General features: G+C 45.3%; 1 protein-coding gene across 2 annotated transcripts in view; it reads left to right on the forward strand.

The window, feature by feature from the left end:
* The first annotated feature begins 8,825 nt into the window (after positions 1-8,825).
* trim54 (tripartite motif containing 54) overlaps positions 8,826-18,982 on the forward strand; it is a 71,872-nt gene continuing 61,715 nt past the window's right edge. For both annotated transcript variants that reach the window (XM_059981675.1, XM_059981676.1), the window contains exons 1-5: positions 8,826-8,923; positions 11,718-11,980; positions 12,462-12,634; positions 16,957-17,128; positions 17,301-17,396. In XM_059981675.1, the coding sequence (XP_059837658.1) occupies positions 11,813-11,980; positions 12,462-12,634; positions 16,957-17,128; positions 17,301-17,396 (609 nt within the window). In that variant the 5' untranslated portion in view covers positions 8,826-8,923; positions 11,718-11,812. The remainder of the gene's footprint in view (positions 8,924-11,717; positions 11,981-12,461; positions 12,635-16,956; positions 17,129-17,300; positions 17,397-18,982) is intronic.

The following is an 18,982-nucleotide window of genomic DNA, read 5'->3' on the forward strand; positions in this document are numbered from 1 at the left end:
CTTAGTCTGGAGGGATCTGAAGCGCCTACCAGACGGAAGCAGTTCAAACAGTCCGTGCGCAGGATGGAAGGAGACCTTTATGATGTTCCCCGCCCTCTTCTTCAACCTGGAAGAGTACAGGTCCACAATAGAGGGCAGGGAGGCTCCAAAGATGCGCTCGGCAGTCCTCACTGTGCGCTGTAGTCTGGTTCTATCCTGCTTGGTGGCGGCTCCAAACCACACAGTGATGGAGGTGCACAGGACAGACTCAATGACTGCAGTGTAGAACTGCAGCAGCAATTCCTGAGGCAGACCATATTTCCTCAAGAGCCGCAGGAAGTACATCCGCTGCTGGGCCGCCTTCAGGATGAAGCTGATGTTCTGCTCCCACTTCAAATCCTGAGAGATGGTGGTTCCCAGGAACCTGAAGTTCTCCACGGTGGACACAGGGCTGCCGAGGACTGTGAGGGGGGGCATAACAGGGGGATGTCTCCTGAAATCCACTATCATCTCCTTTGTCTTGTGCGTGTTCAGCTCCAGATTGTTCCGACTGCACCAGAGCGCCAGTTGGTCCACCTACTGTCGATATGCAGACTCTTCAGTGTTCTGGATGAGTCCGATGACGGTGGTGTCGTCTGCAAACTTCAAAAGCTTCACATAGGGGTTGGAGGAGGTGCAGTCATTGGTGCAGAGGGAGAACAGCAGTGGAGAGAGGACACACCCTTGGGGGCGCCGGTGTTGGTGATTCGAGTATCCGAGGTGACCTGTCCCATCCTTACCTGCTGACTTCTGTTGGTCAGGAAGCTGTAAATCCAGTCTCAGAGGTCAGGTGGCACAGTGAGGTGAGACAATTTGGAGCAGAGGGTATGATGTTTTGTGATGTTTCTCTGCAGTTTCCTGTGATCACTGTCAGAGTACTTGTCATGCTAATCCTTGATGTGTCCAGATAGGATACTTTCTATGGTGCATCAATAAGAATTAGTGAGGGTCGAAGGAGACATGCCTCCTGAGCAAGTAGAAGTGCTGGTAAGCTTTATTGTAGTAGGGCAGGCTTTTGGTGACTGCTAAGAATTTGAAGCTCTCAACCCTATGGACTCTGTACCATTGGTGTAAAAGCAGGAGCATGTGTACCATCTCCCTTCCTGAAGAGTTTTGTTTTACATTGTAAAATCAGAGCTCATGGCATTGGGGGCAGGGTTTCAACATGGATAGAAAACTGGTTGGCAGATAGAAAGCAAAGGGTAGCAGTGAATGGGTGTTTCTCGGACTGGCTGGAGGTGACTAGTGGGGTACCACGGGGCTCTGTATTGGGACCACAGCTCTTTACGATTTATGTCAACGATTTAGATGAGGGCATTGAAAACTATATCAGCAAGTTTGCTGACAATACTAAACTGGGTGGCAGTGTGACATGCAAAGAGGATGTTAGGAGAATACAGGGAGACTTGGATAGGCTGGGTGAGTGGGCAGATACTTGGCAGATGTCATTCAATGTGAATAAATGTGAAGTTATCCACTTTGGAAGCAGGAACAAGAGGGCAGAGTATTGTCTGAACGGTGTAGAGTTAGGTAAGGGAGAAATGCAAAGAGACCTAGGAGTCCTAGTTCATCAGTCAATGAAGGTGAATGAGCAAGTGCAACAGGCAGTGAAGAGGGCAAATGGAATGTTGGCCTTTGTTACAAGGGGAATTGAGTACAAGAGCAAGGATGTCCTTTTGCATTTGTACAGGGCCCTGGTGAGACCACACCTGGAATATTGTGTACAGTTTTGGTCTCCAGGTTTCAGGAAGGACATTCTGGCAATTGAGGAAGTGCAGTGTAGATTCACTAGGTTGATTCCTGGGATGGCAGGGCTGTCTTACGCAGAGAGATTGGGCTTGTACACGCTGGAATTGAGGAGATTGAGAGGGGATCTGATTGAAACGTTTAAGATAATTAAAGGATTTGATAGGATTGAGGCAGGAAATATGTTCTAGATGTTGGGGGAGTCCAGTACCAGAGGGCATGGATTGAGAATAAGAGGTCGGTTATTTAAAACAGAGTTGAGGAAGAGCTTCTTCTCCCAGAGAGTTGTGGGGGTGTGGAATACACTGCCTCGGAAGACGGTGGAGGCCAATTCTCTGGATGCTTTCAAGAAGGAGCTAGATAGATATCTGATGGATAGGGGAATCAAGGGATATGGGGACAAGGCAGGGACTGGGTATTGATAGTGAATGATCAGCCATGATCTCAGAATGGCGGTGCAGACTCGAGAGGCCGAATGGTCTACTTCTGCACCTATTGTCTATTGTCATTGTGTATATTTTAACTGATGTTTATGCATGTTCAAACTTTCTTTTCTAATGTAATTTTCTTGTTTATTTTTAACAGTCAAGACTAACATTACAATATTTTGGAATCAAAGTCATATTATGTAATAGCAAGTTTGTTGAACATTTCCATTCAGTCTACAAACTTCTGATCACTTGCTACACTGACTCTTTATCACTTTGACTGTAATCCACCACATAATGTACTATTCCAAAGAAGCCTCCTTCCTGTTGTGGGACCAGGGCCTTGTGACTCTATAAACCACATTTAACACCATTGTTTACCTATTGTAAGTTATGATTGTGCTAGTCTTATTGATAGCTCACTGTCTTTTGTTTCCTTATTTACCCATTACCAAGCATGGCTCGCCCCTATCAACTTTTGTTTTGACTATCTCTTTTGAAATTCTACCACTTCTCCTTTCTCCCCTTTTGGTTCACATTTTTCTGCATTTTAATACATGTTTGTCTGAGATTAACACTGGACATAAGTGAATCATTGACCCTAGTAATAATAATGTTATGTAACAATGTAAACCATTAACTGTCTTGTACCTGGGTAGATAGATTTTTTTGAATTGTGTTGAGATGCAACTAGATTTAGCATTCAGAATGTAAAGCAACCTTGAACACTGGGATCTTAATGGCTTATCTTATAATTGTTAAATATGGTAATTAATTTTATTTGTAAAAGCTTAGTCATATTAAAAAACTCTAGGGAAAATTCTCCAGGCAGATTGAAGAATGACTTGCAAGAATCACCATGTCTTCAGTTAGGGATGTAATTTATAATTTACATAAATCATTGCTAAATTATTATATGTTCATGAATTTAATCCACAAGCTTTAGTATTGAATTTTTATGCCTTCATAAGTAATCCCTTTGGACCGGGGATGACTTGCTTCCACTCTGGTGTTGAGCCTTCTCGGCCAGCACTGCAACTGCAAACTCTGCAGAGTCAGAATCAGTTTTAATATCTCCACCTTGTAAGATTGTTTTGCAGCAGCAGTACGGTGCAAAAACAAAGCTTATTATTAATTATGAAGATGAATAGTTCAAAAATGTATTCTAAATTTGTGGGTTTTTGAATATCCAGCAGATGAAGCAGAAATGGCTGATAGGACAGGTGTGTCAATTGTATTGTGAGGTGATTGCTCATTCTCACTGCTAACACAAGGTTTCTGCACATTCCAGAAGTATTGATTTTTTTTTCCCCAGTGGTTAGTGAAAATGATATCCTACTTCAAGAAGACTTTTACTTTATTTTATTGAGATAGTGTGAATAGACCCTTCCAGTCCTTTGAGCCATGCTGCCCAGCATTCCCCCAATTTAATCCTTGCCTAATCATGGGACAATATACAATGACCAATTAACCTACCAACTGGTACATCTTTGGACTGTGGGAGGAAATTGGAGCACCTGGAGGAAACTCATGCGGTTATAAGGAAAATGTACAAACTCCTTACAGGCAGCAGCGGGAAATGAACCTGGGTCGCCTGTACTGTAAAACGTTGTGCTAACCACTACACTGCTGTGATGCCCATTCCTGAATTTCCTTTTCTCTCTCTCTCTCCTTGGTAATCTGCTCATGAGACGAAGTTCAGAACCATATCAGTTTCTGTGTTAACTGGGGCCTCAGAGCCCAGAATGTTGGTCTGGGAGGGGATACTGGTGCCAATTCGTGTATCAGTCAGGTAATAAAGATTGATAATAACATTTCTTTCTTACTGACAATCAACATAGGCGTACTTCAAGAATGCATGTTTGGGACACTGCTCTACTCCCTCTACACTCATGAATGGCTAAGTGCAGCTCAAATACCATCTATAAATTCACACCAGTTTGTTATTTCTTTCTTTGCATTATTTATTTTGTCATTTATGGTAATTTTGTCTTACTGCTGCCACAAGATAACAAATTTTACATCCTATGATAATAAAAGTGAATGATTCCTGCTGGTGATTTTAGAGGATTTTACAGAGGAAGCATTGGTGGTACTTTATCCGTGCTGAAAGATGTCTGCTATTGACTATGGCAGAGATGTTAGCCTCAAAACAGCTTCACTGCTAAGAGTGTTGGCGGAGCTGGGCACGCCTTCTAAAAGGGATTGTGTCTTGTTAAGTGAATATGTTGTATTTCAGAATATTCCTTCATGTTTGGGGAAGTTAGTAGATGCATGGGGGGAGTAAAAAGAGGTATAAACCAATTGATTGGCCTTTACTAGGGATGCCCTTGCATCCAACATTTAGTATTGCAGATTTTCGTACAGAGTTTAATCATTGTCTTCCAATAAGTTAATGGGAAGTCTTCAAAAGTGAGATATTGAAAGTACAGAGTTTATATGCTCCTGTTATATGGAGGAAAAAGTGCAGTCGACATTTCAGGCTGAAACCCTTCGGCAGAACTGGAGGAAAAAAGCTGAGGAGCCACAAAGGCGTCTCGCACCAGCAGCTCCGCATGCTGTTCTGCCATGAGCGTCTTGCAGTCACAAGCTCGGACGAGTGTCTGTAGTGCTCGGAGAAACTCAGCGCACGATTCGCCAGGCCGCTGTTGCCGGGTAGCTAAGCGATGTCTTGCGTAGACGGTGTTCACCGGCCGCAGGTACTGTCGTTTGAGGGCGTCCAGTGCCCCTTCGTAGGTCGGCAGGTCCCGGATAAAGGAGTAAACTTTGGAGGAGACCCTCAAGAGTAGGATTCTGTGCATAACGGCGGGTTCAGTCGCACGAAGCTCCGCCAAGTACGATTGGAAGCATGCAAGCCAGTGTTCAAAAGCGAGAGCCGCGTCAGGGTCTTGAGGGTCCAAATCCAACCGGTCCGGACGCAAAACGGGTTCCATGTTTTAAAACTTCCAGTCAATAAAATTGATGCACCATCAATAACTCACACTGAGACGTAGGCGAGATATCGGCTTTTATTGACTGGAAGAAGGAACCAGGAGTGAGTGTCTATCATACAAGGTCCTGGAGACTGAGGCCGATCTTCAGGCCGCAGGTCTCCTTTATACAGGGGCCTGTGGGAGGAGCCACAGGAGCAGTCAGCAGGGGCGTGTCCCGACAGGCACATAGTTCACCACATTCACCCCCCCTTCGTTTGAAAAAGTCCTCATGTAGCGAAGGTTCTTACAAGTCAAGCCGATCAGGCGGTCGAATCTGTCGCTGCGATCTACGTAGCACCGGCTGTGACCGCATAGGTGCCGGCAACATTGGCGATTGCACAGGGGACGGGGGTTGCGCGTGTTCTTGCCCACTAGGCGCCGGTGATCCCTCATGCATGTGCGAGGCGCCTGGTATAAATGCGTACGAAACGCCCGGTATACAAGTGTCGTGAGGAGTCTGTGTAGGGCCTGGTGAGTACGGTGTCACCTCTGGTGCAGGGTTCACAGTTACCGGAGAGCCTTCAGGGTAGTGGTCTGCTGCACCTGCGGGTGCCAGGTCGCGGATGGAGACCGTGTCCTCCCGCCCATCAGGTAAGACCACGTAAGCATACTGGGGGTTCGCATGGAGAAGGTGAACCCTCTCCACCAGCGGGGAGTATTTATTGCTCCTCACATGTTTCCGGAGCAGCACTGGCCCCGGGGACGTCAGCCAAACTGGTAGGGTGGTCCCAGTGACAGACTTCCTGGGAAAAGAGAATAGGCGTTCGTGAGGGGTGGCATTGGTGGACGTACATAACAGAGAGCGGATAGAGTGCAGTGCCTCAGGGAGGACCTCCTGCCATCGAGAGACCGGCAACCCTTTGGACTTAAGGGCTAAAAGTGTGGCCTTCCACACTGTGGCATTCTCCCGCTCTACCTGGCCATTACCCCGGGGATTATAACTCGTGGTCCGACTGGTAGCAATGCCCCTAGCTAGCAAGTACTGGTGCAGCTCCTCACTCATAAAGGAGGACCCTCTATCACTGTGGATATAGCAGGGATACCCGAACAGAGTGAAGAGCTGGCGCAGGGCTTTTATGACGGACGTGGCAGTGGTGTCGGGGCAGGGGATGGCAAAGGGGAACCGTGAGAACTCGTCAATAACACTGAGAAAATAGACATTGCGGTCAGTGGAGGGAAGGGGGCCCTTAAAGTCAATACTCAGGCGTTCAAAAGGGCGGGTGGCCTTGACAAGTTGTGCCGTGTCAGGACAGTAGAAGTGCGGTTTGCACTCGGCACAAATTTGGCAGTCCCTGGTCATCGTCCTGATGTCCTCCAGGGAGTACGGCAGGTTCCGAGCTTTCACAAAATGGTAAAATCGGGTGACCCCCGGATGGCAAAGTTGTGCATGAAGGGCGTACAGCTGGTCGAGCTGTGTGCTAGCACATGTTCCCCGGGATAGGGCATCAGGGGGCTCATTGAGTCTGCCAGGCCGGTACAGGATATCATAGGTGTAGGTGGAGAGTTCTATCCTCCACCGCAAAATCTTATCATTTTTGATCTTGCCCCGCTGTTGGTTGCTGAACAGGAACGCAACCGAGCGCTGGTCGGTCAGCACAGTGAATCTTTTGCCAGCAAGATAGTGCCTCCAGTGCCTAACAGCCTCCACTATGGCCTGGGCTTCTTTCTCCACCGCGGAGTGCCGAATTTCAGAGCCTTGGAGGGTGCGAGAAAAGAATGCTACTGGTCCGCCTTCCTGATTAAGGGTAGCAGCCAGAGCGAAATCGGAGGCATCACACTCCACTTGGAAGGGAGCGGTCTCGTCCACTGCATGCATCGTAGCTTTGGCAATGTCCGCTTTAATGCAGTTGAAGGCCGCGCAGGCCTCAGCAGAGAGGGGAAACGAGGTAGACTTGACCAGGGGGCGAGCCTTGTCTGCGTAATGGGGGACCCATTGGGCGTAATAGGAAAAAAACCCCAGGCACCGTCTGAGGGCCTTGAGAGTGGTGGGAAGAGGGAGCTCTAACAGGGGGCGCATACGTTCGGGATCAGGCCCAATAACCCCGTTTTCCACGACATACCCAAGTATAGCAAGGCGGGTGGTACCAAAAACACACTTGTCCCTGTTATAAGTAAGGTTCAGAGCTGCGGCCACTTGGAGAAACCGTTGGAGGTTGGCGTCGTGATCTGGCCTGTCATGACCACAGATGGTGATGTTATCCAGATAGGGAAATGTGGCCTGCAGTTGGTACTGGTCCACCATCCGGTCCATTTCCCTCTGGAAGACAGAGACACCATTCGTGACACCGAAAGGGACGCGCAGGAAGTGATAGAGCTGGCCGCCCGCCTCGAAGGCGGTGTAGGGGCGGTCCTCTGGGCAGATGGGGAGCTGGTGTTAAGCGGATTTCAGATCTATTGTCGAGTACACCTTATACTGAGCAATCTGGTTGACCATATCCGCGATGCGGGGTAGGGGGTATGCGTCAAGCTGCGTAAACCTATTGATGGTTTGACTATAGTCCACCACCATCCTATTTTTCTGCCCAGTCCGAACAACAACCACCTGGGCCCTCCAAGGGCTTGTGCTCGGCTCAATGATCCCCTCCCTGAGCAGCCGCTGCACCTCCGACTGAATGAAGGCCCGGTCCCCCGCGCTGTACCTCCTGCTTTTGGTTGCCACAGGTTTACAGTCGGGGGTCAGGTTGGTGAACAGCGGTGGGGGAGGGATCTTGAGAGTGGAGAGGCTGCAAGTGTCGGTAGCGCAGCTGTTGGCCTGGTTCTGGATGGGATGTGTGTGTCCGTGTGTGTGTGTGGTCAGTAGCGGGGTATGTGAAGAAGTCCCACAAAACTGGATTCTTGACAGTGAGTGGTGGGAGGGGCCCGTCGTATACCATAGTCACACTTTCGAGATGGCTCTGGAAGTCCAGCCCCAATAGCACAGGTGCACACAGATTAGGCATGACCAGCAGTTCAAAGTCCCGATATACTGTGCCTTGCACCACCAAAGTCGCTACACAACCCGCCCGGATGTCTGCGGACTGCGACCCAGAGGCCAAATGGAACCTCCGACTGACCGGCCGCGTTGCAAGTCCGCAGCGTTGCACTGTGTCCGGGTGAATAAAACTCCCAGTGCTGCCCGTGTCAAACAGGCATCCAGTCCAATGCCCCTCCACCTGGATGTCCATCATGGACCTTGCAAGCTGGTATGGGGCGCTTTGGTCGAGAGTCACAGTGGCCAGAGTTGGATCGCCGTTGGGGTACCCGGTCAGCATCGGAGGGTCGGGGGCGGGGCATGCTGACGCCGACAAAGATGGCCGCTCACATCCGGGGTACCCGGTCAGCATCGGAGGATCGGGGGAGGGGCATGCTGACGTCGACAAAGATGGCCGCCCACATCCCGGCATGCAAGATGGCGGCCCCCACGTTTCACCCGCAGCGCTGCACTCCGCTCGAGGTTGAGACTTACAGACCTTGGCGAAATGGCCCCGCTTTCCGCAGCTGGAGCAGGTCGCTTCTCGCGCTGGACAGCGTTGTCGAGGATGTTTCTTTTGGCCACAGAAATAACAAAGCACGAGTTTCTTACGGGCCACAGCCGTGGTCTGGGTCGGGGAGCTCGTGGAATGGCGACTGGCGGCGGCGTTGGCGAATTCGCTCCCGGGAGCCGGCGGTGGCGGGGTCTGAGGCGTCCACGGAACCGGCGGGGAATCGCGCGACTGGATAGCGTCGGCGTTATGCCGCGCAGCTTCTAGAGCGTTGGCCTTCTCTATCGCCGAGCTTAAGGTAAGATCCGAGTTCTCCAGCAGCCGCTGGCGCATGTACACTGACCTCAGTCCCGTCACAAAGGCGTCTCGCACCAGCAGCTCCGCATGCTGTTCTGCCGTGAGCGTCTTGCAGTCACAAGCTCGGACGAGTGTCTGTAGTGCTCGGAGAAACTCAGCGCACGATTCGCCAGGCCGCTGTTGCCGGGTAGCTAAGCGATGTCTTGCGTAGACGGTGTTCACCGGCCGCAGGTACTGTCGTTTGAGGGCGTCCAGTGCCCCTTCGTAGGTCGGCAGGTCCCGGATAAAGGAGTAAACTTTGGGGGTGACCCTCGAGAGTAGGATTCTGTGCATAACGGCGGGTTCAGTCGCACGAAGCTCCGCCAAGTACGATTGGAAGCATGCAAGCCAGTGTTCAAAAGCGAGAGCTGCGTCAGGGTCTTGAGGGTCCAAATCCAACCGGTCCGGACGCAAAACGGGTTCCATGTTTTAAAACTTCCAGTCAATAAAATTGATGCACCATCAATAACTCACACTGAGACGTAGGCGAGATATTGGCTTTTATTGACTGGAAGAAGGAACCAGGAGTGAGTGTCTATCATACAAGGTCCTGGAGACTGAGGCCGATCTTCAGGCCGCAGGTCTCCTTTATACAGGGGCCTGTGGGAGGAGCCACAGGAGCAGTCAGCAGGGGCGTGTCCCGACAGGCACATAGTTCACCACAGACTGTACCTTTTTCCATAGATGCTACCTGGCCTGCTGAGTTGCTCCAGCATTTTGTGTGTGTTGCTCGGATTTCCAGCATCTGCAGATTTTCTCTTGTTTCTCTTGTTTGGGGCCAAGGTGCATGAACATACACACACATTCAAAATAGCAAAAAAGAGATCAAGAACATAGTCACGCAAGGATACACATTTTTAATCCAAGACCCTGAGCAACAAGTACCATAAGTTGATGGTTGTGAATCATCCAGTCTGTAATTCCACTGATTCAACAGAGGAGGGCAGCACTGGCAGGAGAGACCACCCACAACTGAGCACAGAAGCCACACTACATTTTGTTACCAAACAAGGAAAACAGGCCGTGGTAATCAATATCCAACAGGGTCGTGTGATCGCAAAAGAAATGTCCACGACAATCACTCACTATTTCACTGCATGCCACCTTTGCACACCAGCTCTGGTGCCCTCGAATGACAGGCAGCAGCACGGTCTGCACCTAGGTCAGCTCCTCCAATCCGGCTCCTTGTGTGGCCCGATGGCACGCCCAATGGTCTCTTCTCTGAACCGCTGGCCAGCTCCTAGAACAATGAAGGAAATGCAGAGGAGCCAGGGAGTGCTAGTAGATGGTTGCCTCTCTGACTGGAGGCCTGTGACTCTGGGTGCGTTGTAGATTGGTGTTGGTCCATTGTTATTTGTCATGTTTATTAGTGATTTGAATGATAATGCAATAAACTGATTCAGCAATTTTAGAGAAGAAACAAAGATTGGGGGTGTAGTGGACAAAGAGGACAAAACTTGCAATGGGATCTGAACCAGCTGGAAAAATGGGCTGAGAAATGGCAGATGGAATTTAATGCGGACAGGACATGGTGAATGGTTGGGCACCGAGTTGTGTGGGAGAACAAAGGGATTTGGGAAAACAGGCCCATAATTCCTTGAAAGTGGTGTCACATATAGATAGGGTTGCAAAGATAGCTTTTGGCACATTGGTTTCTGTAAATCAGAATACTGACTATAGGAATTTGGATGTAATGTTGAAGTTGTATAAGATGTTGGTGAAGCCAAATTTGGAGTATTGTGTGCAGTTCTAGCCATCTACCTAGGGAAGATATCAATAAGTTTGAAGAAGTTCTGAGAAAATGTACAAGGATGTGCCCGGACTTGATTTATAGGGGAAAAGCTGAATAGTTAGGACTTTATTCCCTGGTGTAGGAGAATAAGGGTAGATTTGATAGAGTTATACAAAATTCTGGGGTATAGATAGGGTAAATGCAAGCAGACTTTTTTCTACTGAGGTTGGGTGAGACTCGAAGGAGAGGTTGTAGAAAAAGGGTGAACAATGAAATATTTAAAGGGAACATGAGGGAGAACTTCTTCACTCAGACAAGTGGTGCATGTGTGGAACATGCTGCCAGCAGAAGTGATGGATGCAAATTAAATTGGAACTGTTACAAGAAGTTTGGGTAAGTGCATGGTTGTGAGGGTTATGGAGGGCCATGCTCCAGGTACAGTCGATGGGACAAGGTTAAAAAACATTTTGGCATGGACTAGATGGGCTGAAGGTCGTATTTTTTGTGCTGTAGTATTCTATGGCTCTAATTAAGGCACACCGCCTCATTGTGTGGGATATTTCAATTAATTATATTGTTTGCACATTGATTATTATCAAGTGAAGTTAGAAGTATTGATTTAATGATGACAAATTGCTGTGAAGAATGACACACGCTAAAGACAGTATTTATTTGAAATACCTGTTAGGTATTGGGAACAATTAGCCTTTTTTCCTCTATGGATTTAATTTCATGATTTAAGATTTGATTTTAATGTAAGGCATTGATTCAAAACCATATGGAATGAATTCAGTTTGAATAATTTATATTTAATCTGTAGCATACTTCATGAGTAATGGTCAGTTGACAGTGAAAAGAACTGCTCAACAAATGGCTCTTCCACATCCCAGTCTCTCATTTCATGAGATAAATATGGAGCGAGGAATGCAGAGCACATAACTGTTGGGCCACGTGACTTGTTGCTTAAAAGAAAAAAATACGATCCTCTGACAAGCTGTTCTAAATTTAACTGTTTGTCCATCAGTTGGCCTTTGAGTTAAGAGAGAAAGGCAGAAGAAAAGAGAGCTCTGAAAAGAGGAAGAAATTTGATTACCACTTTACCGATAAGTCTTTTCGGGGATGAACCTCGCAGTGGGCTTCAAACCAATGCTCGGAGATGCACAGACAATGGACAGTTTGGAGAAACAACTTATTTGTCCTATCTGTCTGGAAATGTTCACAAAGCCAGTAGTAATTTTACCATGCCAGCATAATTTATGCAGAAAATGTGCTAATGATATTTTCCAGGTATGTGTTTCATTCATTGTTATTAATTGGATATGGTGTAATTGTTAATTTATTTTGAACAGAGGAACGTTAACAGCATTTATACTTCCAGTAAGATGAGTGAACTTTTTGATCAAACAAGACATAAGGTGCCTGCACTTCGATACCTGAAAAGACAGCTTTACTGACATTTTCGACTTGAGGTTTAAGGAAACAAAACGGTATAATGAGGAAAAGAAAATATCAAAGGAAATATAGTCAGGGCATTAACATGGCGAGAGAAGTGGAAGAAATAACAATCAAGTATAGATCAGCTGTTTAAAAATAGAAACATTCTTGTGTAAGATATTACTACCATTGAAGTGGATGTTTGTAAAACAGAAGAAAGTTATCAAAATATAAATTTTGAGGAAGGATATGTGGTCTGAGAATAATAGCTAAATCATTTAGTAAGCTGATTGTTAGGGTTAATTGACATTATCATATGATATCTCATTCCCAGGCATCCAACCCATTTTGGCAGTCGAGGGGTTCCACAACTGTGCCTTCAGGGGGCCGCTTTCGGTGCCCTTCCTGTCGACATGAGGTAGTGCTGGATCGACATGGAGTTTACGGCCTGCAGAGAAATCTCCTGGTGGAAAATATCATTGATATCTACAAACAGGAATCATCCAGGTTGCACAATGTACTTTATTTATAGAGGCAGTTGGACAGACAGAGTCAAAATGCTTCAGTGAATGTTTTGAAAATATATTTATATGAGACATGGTTTATTTTTTTTTGAGTTTGCCTTTTGTTTTCTCGTTTGTTCTCTCATGAACTGTACCATCATCTTAAAACCTTTCTTTCAGCCATAGTCTTGCCAGCAGAGGTGGGCTGGGGGGAAGGATTAACATAAAGAGTATTTTTCCACCAGTACCATTCCACAATTTAATAATTAGTGGGAAAGTTGAAACAGCACTGACCCTTGTGAATGGGAAATCAGAAGTAAAATATTCTACAATATGGGAATCTAAATAAGAATGGTTAAAAGTATAGAAAGCAACAAGATTGAAAGTCATGAAGGTGGTGAAGTGAATTGGGTATCAAGTCAAGTTTATTGTCATTTAACTATATACATGTATGTAACCTATCTAACCATATAACATACAGTATATAGAAACGAGACAACGTTTCTCTGAACCAGGGTGTACACATAACTCACAATAATTTATGAAGTTAAGCATAAAATCTACAGATGAATAACAAACGATAAGGTATGAGACAGACTAACCAGTGACACTTCAAATACAATGCAGCCAGGAGTTCAGAAGCCCAATGGCCTGGGGGAAGAAATTGTTTTCATCCTGATCGTTCTTGTTTTTATGCATCATAGTCTCCTGCCTGATGGTAGAAAGTCCCAGAGGATGCTGGCTGGATGGATGAAGCAAGCTTGGGATATTTAAATTGTTTATTATTTCACTTACATCTCTGAGGCTTCCATTGGTCAGAGTTGACCATGGAGATTGCATCCTAGCTGTCTAGATACACAAGCCTGGGCAGTACGATATGGAGAGCAAGCTTCCCCTCTCCACGTATCTGATGAACCCAAATGAATGGCAGAGACCGATAGAGTTTGGTACCAGCAGTGTCACGGGAGTTGCCAGTCAGCATTGAACTCAATGTCAGACTGCTTAGGAACTCCAGCTCTGGATATTTCCCTCGGGGTTTACTCCTGGAGCCTACCCCATGAGTGGGTATAGCCGCAAGGGAATGGAGGTTTGAGATCAGAGCTTTCCTTTCAGCTACCAACCATGTATGATGAACCCAATCTGTCTGTAGTGACTGGTTTTAAGGCGCCAGTAACCTACCTTTGCCCCTTCTCCTGTCAGTGGAAATGGTTCTGCTGGGCTTAGTAGCCAAGCCACACATGAAGGCCGGGAGCTGGACTTGGTTGTCAGAGGCATGTAATGGGAGCTTGTCCCCATTGCCACCCCTAGCTATTACAACCTTAAGGAGCCTTAGTATTACTCTGATATTAAGAGCCCCAATATTATTTCTCAGAAACAGGAAAAAATAGTATTAAATTAAGCATGCAGTGCTCAATCTAGGAGATCAATAAAGGATTATAATGAAGTGAAAAGTTAACACATTGCACATAATGAATTGCATGGAGTTAATTAATTGTTCATTACGTGCCATGTTGTATGATGTAGATGATCATGGTCTTTCCATGACCATGATTGTTCTTGGCAAATCCTTCTACAGAAGTGGTTTGCCATTGGCTTTTTTCTTCACAGTCACTTTACAAGATGGGTGACCCCAAACATTATCAATACTTTTCCAAGTTTGCCTGCCTGGCTTCAGTGGTCGCACAACCAGGACTTTTGATATGCACCAACTGCTTATGTGGCCATCCACCACCTGGTCCCATGGCTTCACGTGACCCTGATCGGGGATTGGGAGGGGTGGTGCTAAACAGGTGCCACACCTGGCCTAAGGATGACCTGCCTTGTACCTCCTTTGGTAGAACTATATCCCCTCTCCTCCACCCTAAGAGATAAGAAGTGCACAATTCAACTGAGTAGATTTTCACAAAGAATGTTTGAAGAATGGGGTGATATTTGTACAACCATCTTTAAGAGATGTATTAGATTACTAGTGTGAGATGTATTGTATTAAATGATGCTTATTGGAAGGCAAATAACAAATAACCAATGTTGAAGTATATTTTAATTTATCTACCCAGCCTCACTCCAGTCATTTACTGTTTTGATTTGTACTTTGTTGAAAATATTTTGTCACTATTCTCATGCTTAATTCCTGTAATTTGTAACCTATTTTATAAATCCTTCTCTTTTAGTTGAGATTCACTCTTTCACCTAGTTCAAGAAAATCTTTTATCAAAGCTGATGACCTCAAACAATCTCTCCCCTAAACAGACGGGTATATGGTCACCAAATTTAATTGGATTCACTGAACACCTCCCTTCTTATCAACTCCATTTCTAATTCCAATAACTGTACTGGAATATAGAAAAACAGTCAAATAAGATTGGAGGAAAATACCTAATTAGATTTTTCTCCTCAGTTGTTTTTAATCAATGTCCGGATGGGCTACCGTTTAATTGCCAGGCCAATCAGGGACAAAGTCCTCCCCACTACTGAGCATATTTATTTTTCAGGAGTGCTGCCAGAAGAAAACAAAAGATTCGAAGTGCATTTAGTATCAACCCCAAGATACTCTTCCCCACTGACAGCCCGAAACAAAGAAAGCGTTGGAACCCATTCCAAGAAAAGCATTAACTCCCCCCACCGCCCCCCCCCGTACCCCACTTCACGTGCAGAAAACAATTCCTGCGCAGCAACAGAAAAGAATGGGCAAAAACACAGAATATAAAGCACAAAAACTAAAGAGTCCATATCAAGTTCAGCTCAGAATTCATTATCTGCAGCCCGCCCTGATTCAAAGTCACCCAAAAATAACAACAGAAGAAGGGAGCGGCAGGAAACCAGAAGACACTACGTAATGTGAACGACAGTCCAATCCACAACCGCATTGATTGTACCTTGCTCTGGGACCATCCTCCGACAGCTTTAGGAGAGAGAGACCATTTGAATGCAGGGACCTTCCTTTGGGAGCAGTGAGTGAGAGGGAGTGAGAGAGACCATCGCATGAAGACATCTTCTCCGGCAGCAGCAAGCGAGAGGTGGGGGGTGGCACGGGCCACCCGTTCACCTTCTGCATTCGCCTCAATTTTCCTTGATGCTTTAATTGGCAAGATCGATGAGAAATGGAGTCGATCATGGGCTTACGCCTAGTCTCCAAACATTTAGGCCTCAAGGAGGCCCCTTGCCTCTCAGAACGTTCTCGAAAACAGCAAACCACCAGATCACTCAAATGGTCTGAAAACACACTGTCAAACCGTAAATCACAGGCTCCAACAGTTGCAGAACTATAGTTGAAAGAAAAAGAAGTGAGAGAAGCAGCAGTTTTGTGGACCAGCTTGAGGATGTTGCTTGTGATAACATCGTTCCCTGTGCCATCTTCTTCCATCAAGGATCCCCATCATCCCGGCCATGATTTCTTGCTACTACCATCGAGCAGGAGGTACAGGGGCCCTAAGTCCTACTCCACCAGGTTTAGGGACAGTTATTACCTTCAACCATCAGGCTCCTGAACCAGTGTGGATATCTTCATTCATCTCAAATCTGAACTGATTCCACAACCTACTGACTCATTTTCAAGGTCTCCACCACTCACGTTCTCAGTATAATTTATTTTTTTATTTGTATAATTTGTCTTTTGCACATTGACTATCAGTCTTTGTTTATGTATAGTTTCTCAAAAATTCTATTGAATTTCTTTATTTCCCTAAAAATGCCTGCAAGAAATTGAATCTCAAGTTATTATATGGTTATACGTACTTTAATTTGACTTTCACTATTGGTGTAATTCCTTGACGTTTATCATTAATATCAATTCTAATTCTATTTCTTCCTCCTCATTCTAGGGATCTTCTTACTTCTCCCAAACAATGAAGTATATGGATCTCTCACTTCCTTTACTGCATCTTGTCAACATGCTTTCTATACTTCCCTCCATTTTTTAAATTCTTCCTCCTTATCTGAGAGATGTGTCTAAAAGAAAGTTCATGAAGGAGGCTAAATAATCAAATTTCCTTCCTAGATGATCAAGAGATAGCACAGAAAATGGCAATGGCCTTGGTAATTCATTGCATTGAGCACCTCCTGATAAAAGTTCCGGTGTTAGGTGTATGGGGCTGGGGTGATGGAGAAGCGGCGGGGGTCAGAGGGACGGCTGAGGATAAGTGGGTGAGGTGATGGAGGAAATAACTGGGTGGCAGAGTTGGAGGAGTGTCTGTTCACGGAGGTGAGAAGATATTACCTAAAGGTGGGGGAGGCAATCGTCTCAAGAGAAATGAAATATCTCGTTCTTTTAGTTGTCAATATTTCCTGTTGTGGCATTTCATACTTTTCACTAATAATTTTCTTCAGACCTCTGCACAGCAAGCCTGACCAGCAGTTAATGTGTGAAGAGCATGAAGATGAAAAGATTAATATCTACTGTCTAACCTGCGAGGTTCCAACCTGCTCAATGTGCAAAGTCTTCGGTGCTCATAAAGATTGTGAAGTGGCACCTTTGCAAAATGTCTACAAACGTCAAAAGGTACGTTGGAGTTCTTTAACAAAATTCAGTAGTGTTTTGCTTATTGTATCTTTTAAAAAATGCTAATATCTTAAAGGAGTTGTTAAGATGTCAGAGAAAATGTTCAAGCCATGGACAAACATGGTACTGTTGCTGCCTGGGATGGTCTGACAAGTATTTCTATTCTTTGCAGACTGAGCTCAGTGATGGAATTGCAATGCTGGTGGCAGGAAATGACAGAATCCAGGCAATTATTACTCAGCTGGAAGAAATCTGTAAAACCATCGAGGTAAGCAGCTGCATATTAAAAGTATCTGTGACTTGGCTCATGGAATAAGTACTCTTTGTTTTGTAGTGTATTTTATCTGTTGAACTGATCAAACTTTCCATGTTTACAATAGTTCTTCGTCACACTCGTCGTTCCTGTGCCTGCCAGTGTGTATTGACTTCCACTCAGGCAAAGGCTCAGGTTAAAAGCCTCACTCATTTTCATTTCCTGAACTTGCCTCTGCATTTGCATTCTGCTGCAGCTCTGACGTTCTTCGCCAGTCTGACTTTAATGAGCAATTCATTCCCTCAAATGTGACCATATCTTCAACTACAAAGGTCCTTAGGTCTACAATTTTCTTCTTCAATCTCTCCATCTTCCCTACTATCAGACATTCCTTCGATCCAGATTTTGCCTGTTTATCCTAATATCTGACTGGCTGTCAGATCTGGTCTTGGGAAGTATCTTAATATGCTTTGCATGTTAAAGACTCTTTCGGAATACACTCCGCTGTTGCTGTATAAGAACATCAAATGAGGAACTGTAGGAAATTTATAAGCTGTCTTCAGCTACCAGAAATTTGACAACAAAAATGCTGAAAATAGCAATGTAAGCAAGTAGCTGGTGAGCTGTGCCTGTTTAACAATGACAACTCCTTATAACGTGTGGCATGTTACGTTTTAATGATCTGCAGCAGAGCAGCATGAAGTTTCTTGTCATTAAAGGATGTAGATTAATATTTTTTCCCTCTGTGAACAAGAGTTATTCTGTTTCATAGTGCTTGGCAAAAATGTGTTTTAAAAAAATCTTTAGTAAATACAGATCTATCATATCCTACTATAAAGTTGTTTTGCTAATATCTCCAAGTCACAAGGTGATAGAGAGGATTTTCTAAACTTAATCTTTGTCCCTTATCATTCCTGCATTAAACATTAAATTTTGTCCCCTCCCCTGCAAATGTTCCTAAGATGGTGAAGAGGAGAGTGTGTGTGTGGGGGGGGGGGGCGGTGAGAGGAAAGAAAAAGAATAAGAAAAGAAAATACTTTTGTGGAAACTCAATAAATCTGACTTCAGTGTATTGCTCAAGTAGCTACTCTTTGAACTCATGGGCTGAATGGAATACTCAATGTAGGAATATGTTTGTCATTATTGATTTGTTGTTCCACACAAACTATCAGCTACTTTATAAATAAGTATGATTATAACAAAACTAATTATTTAATTCTTGAACATTGAGAGCTACCAGTGCAATTAACCTGTGTCAGAAACAAAGTGGGTGACTGACAGGCAAGGATGGTTATTGTGTATTACAATAACTGACGTGTTAAGGGTATAATTGTGTGGCTGTTCATGTGAAGAGAAAAATAGTCACTTTCTAGTATATGGTGCACGTTTTGAAGAATCGGTGAATTATACCAGCAGTGGAACCTGTCTGAATGGGGAGATTAACGAGTGGGAAGTTTGAATGATTGTGCGAGAGGAAGCGTACACCAAGAGAACTGGAAGACATGTTCAAGAGAATGAGGATTTAAGAAGCTTTCACCTGGTTAAGTGGGTCAGGTTATGTTGGCTTTAGCATGCAAATAGTGAAAGTATTCCCTTCAATT

The sequence above is a fragment of the Hypanus sabinus genome, chromosome 10 (genome assembly GCF_030144855.1).
Source record: "Hypanus sabinus isolate sHypSab1 chromosome 10, sHypSab1.hap1, whole genome shotgun sequence".
Classification (NCBI taxonomy): domain Eukaryota; kingdom Metazoa; phylum Chordata; class Chondrichthyes; order Myliobatiformes; family Dasyatidae; genus Hypanus; species Hypanus sabinus.